The sequence below is a fragment of the Morus notabilis genome, unplaced genomic scaffold (genome assembly GCF_000414095.1).
Source record: "Morus notabilis unplaced genomic scaffold, ASM41409v2 Scaffold133, whole genome shotgun sequence".
Classification (NCBI taxonomy): domain Eukaryota; kingdom Viridiplantae; phylum Streptophyta; class Magnoliopsida; order Rosales; family Moraceae; genus Morus; species Morus notabilis.
This window is the reverse complement of record NW_010363211.1, coordinates 94,807-103,979: the sequence shown is the minus strand read 5'-3', so window position 1 is coordinate 103,979 and position 9,173 is coordinate 94,807. Positions and strand designations below refer to the sequence as shown.

Here is a 9,173-nt window from a genome sequence, read left to right as displayed (position 1 = left end):
ATATATACACACGCATTACCTCAACAAAGCAATCGTGGAACAGCAAACGAAGGAGAGCAGCGGCAAGTTTCGGGTCATTGAAGAATTCTCTAGAAACTTCTTGCTCCACAATTTTCTCAACGTCCTCCTCTTTAAAAGAAGTCCGACCAAAAAAATCCAAATCATTATTGCTTATACATTTTCCCCTGTAGAATCCCTGCTGCAATTGGCCATAGCATTGCCCTCCCAGGCTCAGAAGCACAAGACATGATAAAGCCACGGCAATAACTAATGATTTTCCTCTACACATTTCCATTTTTTTTTTAACTTCTTATATACTATATATATATATATATATGTACTTTAAAACCAATATGTATTGGTATGATACTTAGTGAGGTGTAAATATGGATCAAAGCAAAAATTCTGGTTTCCCTTTTATAGGGGAACTCAGAAGGAGATAATATTGAGATTAATTAAAAACGTGAAGAATTTTCTAATTTCATTAAGTTTTATGCTTTGCACGATTTGATAATTAGGACGAATTATAGCTAGCTAGACTGCAGAGACGTGCAATCGTGCAAGACATTTCTTTATTATGACATAATTTATAGAACATCATGTGATTATAATCGTATAAAAAATAATATATGGTTCAAGGAACTGACCAATTGATAAGGTTCCAATTGTCTGATGAGCTGGTTAATTATAAATTATTCTTGGTTTATATTAGTTGTTGAGATTTGATCTTGCCGGAAATTATTCTTGGTTTATATATTGATTTTCTCCTTCCATAATTTTCTTTTTTGTTTTTTTTTTTTTTTTCAAATAGCTTGGTGAGAAGAAGCCGCTAGAATGGACAAACATTTTTATTCTAATATATATGTATATATATAGACGCGTTTTTAATAGTTACGTTCTCATCCGTAATTGTGTGAATAAATGTGATATGTATAAATATATTAGGTTTCCAAATTATGATCAGGAGCGAACTTTATTTATGAATTAAGAGATAAATGAAGACAAATGCCGACCAAGGCTAGCCTGTATATTTGGCTTGGGGCAAAGCAGTAATGTGGATATTTTTCTCTCTATATATCTTCAACTTCAATGTTTACAAAAATAAAAATAAAAATTTTATAAAATCAAGGGTTAGTTACATAATTGCCATTGAACTTTACCCCTAATCTCAATTTCATCCTGACTTTTAAAACGTCCCCAACTTAACCCTAAACTATCAGTGTGTTTTAGTTTGGGTTTTTACTTCAGTTGGATGCTATATCAATGACATTCTATTAACAAAGGCCGGGGTGTTATTTTTCATCCAGATCACGTACACATTTTTAATTGTATCAGCAATTTTGCCTTCTATCAGCACCATGTGTATATTTTGTCCTCTTTTCAAGAAAGGACTAAAACTGAAACAAACTGATAGATTAAGAACAATGCGGGGAGCTAGCTAGTTTTGGGAAGCGTGCCAGGCGCATCACTGCTCTTTTGAGGTCGCGTCCTTAGTGGTGTGACACATTTGATGTTATCAAAAGTGTTGCATTGGGCGGTCGCATGTGGCGCAGATGCATTGGTTTGGCAATGCGACAAGAGTGCCTCTCCTCTCATTCTTTTTATCTTTAATTAAAAGTAAAGATAAAAATTTTAGAATCCGTTTAGTTCGCTAATTCGAATTTTTAATTCAAATTGAAATGTAACTTTATATTATAACTTTTTACTGTAGTAAAAAAGTTAAATATGACTGTTTCTGAGAGTTTTTCACTGTAACAAAACTCGAATCGGTGAAATGAACAGGACCTAAAACTCATATTTTAAAGGGTATTTATCTCCTTTTCTTTTTAGTTAAGGACTTGACCTTTGAAGCCATATATAGGACGACCCAAAAAAACCAGAAACAAATAAAAGAACACATCACCTGGTTCATAAAATCATATCCCTTTGCCTATATTATTCAGTAATGTATTTACAATAACGATGTTTTTTTTCTTTTTTTTCTTGTGCAGTAAGAATTACGTTTACTGAACAGAATAAATTTAGTGTTCTAAAATAAATAACAAATCTAAAGGGCTATTACTTTTCCTCGAAGAAAAAAATGGAAAAGACAAATATGGTGAAATTAGTGCTTTTCCATTGCAAAGTTACTTCCCAAATACAGGAGATGAACTTGAATGGCTTTGAATATTCCAGACTCCAAAACTTCATAACCAACGACGAAAAAGACCGTCGATCCAGTATCTTTGGAACGGGAAAACACCGTACAGACATGGAAATTGCATGAATTAGTGGCCTGGGGCATAAGCTGATCATGAAGCAAGATTGCTTAGGCCAAAGTAAAGAGTTCTTTGTTGGAATGCATTAATGGCGTAATCAACTTGAAAATGGCCAAACTGTGATTTAAGACGGAGGCCATAACCGAGCCCGAATCCCGATCCTGGTTTCCCCTGCCTCAAGGCTGGATTTCCTGAAATTCCAAAGTTGAAAATTGGAGTCTAACGACAGAACTAAGACAGAAAAAGAATCAAGAGACAGCCACCAAAATACTAGCTATCAAGAGACGGCCACCAAAATACTAGCAGTAAAAGTGGATTGACCATTTAAATTTATGGAACACAAAAGAACACATTCGCTAGTATAATAGATCACAACTGAACAAATTTCAGCATAATTGCACAAATATAAAATCAAATCATTTAAAAAAAAAAAGGCCATAACTAACAACCAAATGTTTCCTCCAATCATTTGAAACTGATTGTTTTTAGGTTTCTTGTTCTTTTGATCATTATGCTTTAGGAGAACTCCTTGTCCTCTGTTTGTACTTTGTTCTATTAATGAAGTATGTTGCTTCTTATAATAATAATAATAATAATAATAATAATAATAATAATAATTTAATAACTCTATTGGATTAATAGTCAATAGATAACTGCTAAATCAACACAGCCGTAAGACTTGCCAAAAATCTTGCGTCTCATAAAAGAGAATGGTGCCGATCGTATTTTTCCAGTGCTGCCCACCAAAACTAATAAAAGGTAGGCCCCACTTGTGAAACCTATCTCGTGAGACAGAAGGGTTGGATACAAGTGGTGCCCTTAGTATTGTTCTATTTTTCTGTCCTTCCAAATCGTCTTCCTCCATAAATACTTGCAAAGGAAGAAAAAGGACTCTGATTTAATAGTCCACTTACACCAAGACTTATAGTATATTCTTGGAACGTCAAGGATTGTACCAACCATCCCTCTTCCATCAAACAAAGACCCTTTGGTCGCCAAAGAAACTTTTCAGTATGACCAGTGAGCTACATATCTCTTGTTTATTCACTTGGTATTATTATCTCAAAAGGTCGTGTTTTGCAGCAAAAGAATTAGTAACATCACCGTAAAATTTCAGTTTTGCGGCGATTAGTTAAGACCAACATAATCTTTAAAAAGTAACTTATCATAATTCATACCGTCTCTTGCCTTCTACCTCTGGCAATGCTCATGGGTTTTATCTTCCATTGATCCTGAATTCTATATTTCTGGCAGTCGATTCCATCTCTTCTCCAGTTTTCCTATATCTTGCAGCTAAAATGTGATAGGATTTTATCAGTTTTTAGTTATCAATATAATAAGTGGTTAGTGGTTTGTTATTGGAGTTAGTTTGTTATGTTTGTTAAGCCATACTGGTTTGCTATTGGAGTTGGTTTGTTATGTTTGTTAAGCTAGTTAGTAGTAGTATATAAGCAACATAAAGAGACTAGGGGAGGGAGGCAGAAAATTAAGTGTTTGGTTAGAGTTTGCTCTATTGGGAGAGAGATAGGCCTCTCGAAAGTCTATCAACCATTGTAGTTTCTCTATTTTCTCTATTATTTCAGTCAAATCTATTGAGGTTCTTTTCAGCATGTCACTTACATCAGCAACCACTAATGTCACATGACTTTCCACGCATGATGTTGGACCGATGTTGCACACAAGGGGAATGTTAGAATCCAAGATATAATAATATTAGCCCCCTGGCTTTCAAATTAACCATCAAAATCCAAGTTGGCCTCAAAGTAGATCTCATGGTTCACTTATCCTGAAAAGTTAACAGTCGTCCATGATAGAGCACAAGAAAATCTTAAGTTTCCGACCAACATGAAGCCACCATCTAGGCATCTATTGCCCCTCTCATCTTTACAGCTCAGTTGAACGTTTGCTCTCCGATGACAACTATTTGCAGAATAATCTGGATCTATTTTGTATTGCTTTGAAGTTCAAAAGCAAATAAACTAACGATCCTATAGATTATTTATGGCCTCCGGCATTTGGATCCTCCAACACAAGAAGCTCAATCTAGGAAGGGGTTTTGTTTTATCTTTATGAATGTCATTAATCCTAATGAAGATCCTATAGAGATCAATGTAATGATAGGTTCCTTTTCCAACTAACACAAACATAATTTCTGATGAAATTTGTCAGTATTACAATATTCATGAATCCAAGTTGCCACCAGTTTCGCATTCGTGAAAGGTCTACCACATAACGTACAAGAGGTAATTCAAGAACAATGGGAAGCAGATAAACTCCCTCTGTTCCCTCTTTCTTCTATGGTTGATCAACTTTTCAAATTTAAATATAAGCAACCTGAATTCTCTTTTTCCTGACAGGTATGGATAACGTTTAGCATTTATGGTTATTTAGGATTTCCTTGTTGGACACAACCGTAAATGTTTTTATTTAATTTTATTTTTTACAGTAATTTCATGAAACTCAAGGGAATTTTCTTACCATTTTACAAAAAATCCTCACTCCATCCAGTCTCAACAATATATAGTAGCACTCTCAGCATTGGATCGTATTCAAATTAAAAGTTCAAAAAGCTAATTAACAATTGACCTTATATCACGACATTTTATACAAGGGAAAAGCAGTCCAATATATTATCTGACTGAAAAGAAAAGGAAACGCACCAGGTACAAGATGACCAGACCCCAAGTCGGTTCCACAGTCCAAGAAAACAGCACCTTCCAACATTTTGCTCTAAACACAAAATAGCAATCCTGTTAGGCTAAGTACTAGCACAGTTCATAGCGGATAGCAGGAAAACCAAAAGTTTCAAATTCAAATAATATTGGATAGTGTTTCTATAGCAGAAACACACTAGCTTTAAAAGTGAAAGTATTATCAACATAAAAAGAAAATGGATCATACGCTCTTTTGTTCTTCAGACATGCAAGTATACAACTACCTATCTTTGGTGGTCAGAAACAATGAGTTCTATGTGTTGGGGCATACAAAAATCAGATGTACAGACATTCCTTCATTTCTATATTACACACGAATCAGCAATAACTGTGTTCTGCGGAGTTAAATAGTGGTTCAGTTTTACATATATCAAACACAGGAATTGCTATACTTAAGCCTACGCATCTTGGGCATACCAGAATTTCAGCAAACTGTCAGGGTTACATGGAAAAAGCATACATAGAAGTGCAACACTTATCCTTCAGACGCTCTTAGAATATCAAATATCAACTGATGCAAAATAAGGTAAATCTTAATCTAACATACCACAGGAAATGTCAATTCACTATTAGCAACAAGACAAGATCTCCCAGATCCAACTGCACCCTCACCATAGCCTCGCACACTACCAAGACCCCCAATTGCAAATGCTTGGTAAGGAGCCATGTCCCCCACAATGGAACCGCCCGTCATCCTGACAGAGAAAAAGGTAAAAATGACGTGAATAGGAACTGGATTATATTACTTATTAGAAGATCAAAGAAAAATATTATGTGCATTTGACTTCCAAAGTGGAGAGTGTGAAGATTCTACAGATTGTTCCGTGTCATGATTCAAGCACAGTATTGTGCCTCGCAAATGCCAGACCAATTCAGCTCTATTTCTTTTAATTCATACAGATTGTTGTTTCTTGTTTCTTGTTGCTTCATGTGCTCTGCTGATGTAACTTGCATCCCAGCTTCCCATATTTTTACAATACCAATTTCGTACTTTATGCGTCCAGTTCTCTCCATTAGCTACAGGATAACTAACAACAAAACAAACGCTGCTTACTTTGTCAAGAGAAATGCTGGCCCAACTTTGACTCCCTTTGACGCAACAAACTTAAACCGGTTGAATATTAGCCACTTGGATAGAACTGGAACCCCTTGCTCTATTTGTAGACTAAACTGTACATAACACAAGCTTTCAATTAGTGTACAGATGAATGATTCATTATGTATGGGGTTGCAAGTGCGATGTGCATTATAAATTTATCATGTAAAGAAGACTTACATGACAAAAGCTGGAATCGTTTGCCTTCGCAAATCGAGATTCTTGCTTTAGAACAACCATACTATCATGAAGCCTTCCACTGCATAAAAATCACATTACGCTGTTAAAAACCCACTACAACCTTATGTTCAAGATCAGAACACAACAAATAGTTCACCTGCATGTCACAGGGAATCCATCTACATCTCGGGTTATAGAGTGGCCATCATCATTCAATGGACGAACATGCTGCAAGGAACAAGATGATAATTCAAAACTAGTTTTAAACATAGTGGAAACTGTAGATGAACATAAACAAGAAAGAGAGATGCTAAAAATAGCACAGATAAGTGTAAATTATAATTAGGTTAACCCAAACCTCGAACTTTATGCTTGTTGTGCTACTCCATTTGGAACTTGCAGGCTCATTCAGATCCATCCCAACTGATAGCTTAGACAAATTCACACCTCCACTACCCGAACGGGAGAAATTATCAACAGGGACACCATGGACCCCAATCTCAGGTGAAAGAGAGTGCTGCGAGTTAAAAAGCCTAGCATGAGGATTGGTTCCATGAAATTCTAATAAAATGTAAACGTTACTGCAAATATTGATTAGATAGGCAATGGCTTAAGTCCTTCAAGAAGCACCAGTCCTACGTGCAATGTGTAGAAGTATATAGCATAACATAACATATGACTTCATAAAGTACGACAACAAAAAATCTATCTATCCTAGACCTCTGTTATACTTTTTTAAAGTCATTGTTACATAAAATAAATATCACGTTACGCCCCATACAACTACATATTAAGGGGTAAAATCGGTCCTAATGACCAAAGACAATACCAGTAAACAAGGATAAAAGTACCTGAATTATGAAAGACTGCTGAGCTAGCCATTCGGGTCTTGGCCTTCTATAAGCTACTAAGACATTAGAATCATACAGCCCTTTATCCCAAGATACATCAAGCTTCTCGCTTCCACCAAATAAGTTTGGATGTTTGATGCAAAGACTACAACATAAAAGACATACATTTGGTCCATTTATGAAAACTGATTAACCACTTAAATGGGTACCTCTTCTCTCTCTCGGTTACTATTACATTTCTCATCAACCAAACAGGGAAAGTGCACATAGTGGAAATTCAAACTAAACCCATACTTCACAGACTAACCTTCCTACTATTAAAGACAGAGGGCTTCCATTGCTGCTCCTGTATTAAAGACAAAGCATTCAACCACACTATGAAATTTATGGGGTAAGTATAACAAAACAAAAAATTACTTATTAAGCATTTATAGTTTAAAAGACAAAAACCTGAGATGAGGAACCATCAAGGAAGCGCAAAGCTTATGAGTGAAATCGACATTAACATCAATCTTGGCTGTTGAAAAAAAAATAAAAAATAAAAAAAAAGACAAAAACAAAACAAAGAGCACACATTACCCTTTACATATTCAAGAACAACAATGGCAGAAAATTGAAGAAGCGACCACAAGACAACATTTTCCCAACAATCCTTTGCTATAAGAGGGAAAAAAATAAAGCTTCATGGGGTTTTCTGATAAGGATTTTCCCAAATGGATGAAGAAGAAAAAATTTGAGGAAACTGACCTTTACCAGCATGGATGCTCTTCTGAGCTCCCATCCCGTTAGCATAAACAGTGAATCAAAAACCATTAAAATAAATGGAAATTTAATAAATGGGCTAATGTTTGGAAGGAATAAGCTGAGAAAATGTCCAAGAAAAGAAGAGAAAAAGGGAAAGGAAAATGGTGAAAAACATAGGGCAGGCGTGGCGTTTCGTGTGCTGCGCAAAGAGTGTTTGTGTTACGGTCCCAACTGAGAGAAGAAGTTCTTTGCTTCCAACGTCTGTTATCCTTTTTTTGTTCTTTTTTTTCGCTTTTTTGGTGCTCCAAGTTACTTTTGCTTTTTTCTTTTTTCTTTTTTCTTTTTTTCTTTTTTTTCCGGTTCAATTCAACAGGCAAGCAACTCCCGCAAGAAAGAGAGTGACGAGTCCCATATTTTGACTTTTGATGGAAAGTCTCCCCCTACCGGGGATGCCATCTAGTGGCTTCTATTGCATCTCAGTGAGGATGCATGTGGTCTCTCCCACATCTAACTAAGGCCAATAAACAACAAAAATTATTACAAAAACAGCCCGAACTAATTAAAAACTACAAAAAGGCTCATTCTTCCGTTTACTTCGTTGATTCGAATTTTTAATTTGAATTAAAATGTAATTTTATGTGATAATTTTTTACTGTAGCAAAAAATAATTAGATGTGACTGTTTCTGAAAACTTTTTACTGTAACAAAACTTAAATTCTAAACTCAAATCCGTAAAATGAACAGACCTTTATTTATCAAAATACAATTTGTCACCGGTATTTTACATAATGACAAAAATATACTTCTTTTTACAAATTTATCATAAAACAAATCTTATTATTATTTTTTTTAAAAACGAATCTACTTGTTTTTAAACGATTGTACACATTCTACCCTCAATTGTACACATTTTCTTTTTTTCCTTTAAGAATAAGGATTCTTCTTTTGGAAATATTTTTTTCAATAAAGAGATATGATACTAATGTTTTTTGGCAACTTTATGGTCAAACCAAATATGAAACCAATAACATAAATTTCACACAATTTTTTCCCTAAAAGAATAAACTTTATAATACACAAATTAATTTTCAAACCCAAATTAATTTCACAATACGAAAGCAAATATCCAGATCCCGGCGAGGCAAAACGCAGATTCCAACGAGGCAAAACGCAGATTCTGGCCATCACGCCTGGAGGAGAAGCTCAGCGATTGCACCTGCAAATTAACATATCAAGCCCCGCAAATGCACTACAAATGACATTAATCAAAACTTCCCCAATCCAAAAACAAAAACAAGAATCAGAACACAAAGCTTGCAATTTGCAACTC

At 35.1% G+C, this 9,173-nt stretch overlaps 2 protein-coding genes across 2 annotated transcripts in view; both read right to left on the bottom strand.

The window, feature by feature from the left end:
* Positions 1–289, bottom strand: part of LOC21399340 (peroxidase 60) — a 2,990-nt gene extending 2,701 nt beyond the window's left edge. Inside the window, exon 1 of the mRNA XM_010103696.2 lies at positions 20–289. Within this exon, the coding sequence (XP_010101998.2) occupies positions 20–289 (270 nt within the window). The remainder of the gene's footprint in view (positions 1–19) is intronic.
* A 1,644-nt stretch (positions 290–1,933) lies between these two features.
* Positions 1,934–8,410, bottom strand: LOC21399338 (outer envelope protein 80, chloroplastic). The gene is made up of 11 exons (XM_010103694.2): positions 7,847–8,410; positions 7,550–7,616; positions 7,407–7,445; positions 7,100–7,244; positions 6,607–6,765; positions 6,406–6,476; positions 6,249–6,327; positions 6,027–6,142; positions 5,520–5,667; positions 4,919–4,988; positions 1,934–2,449 (listed from the first exon to the last, which is right to left on the bottom strand). Exons 1-11 carry the CDS (start codon positions 7,878–7,880, stop codon positions 2,292–2,294), a joined length of 1,086 nt encoding a protein of 361 aa, XP_010101996.1. The 5' UTR covers positions 7,881–8,410; the 3' UTR covers positions 1,934–2,291.
* Between the last annotated feature and the right edge of the window lie 763 nt (positions 8,411–9,173).

What these genes read in the sequence shown, in the direction of transcription:
- LOC21399338 (XM_010103694.2), bottom strand. Translation starts at nt 7,880, where the DNA reads ATGGGAGCTCAGAAGAGCATCCATGCTGGTAAAG. An exon ending in GGATTCCCTGTGACATGCAG is followed by an intron (nt 6,328 to 6,405) that starts GTGAACTATTTG and finishes ATTTTTATGCAG; the next exon opens with TGGAAGGCTTCATGATAGTA. An exon ending in GTCTGGTCATCTTGTACCTG is followed by an intron (nt 2,450 to 4,918) that starts GTGCGTTTCCTT and finishes TTGGAATTTCAG; the next exon opens with GAAATCCAGCCTTGAGGCAG.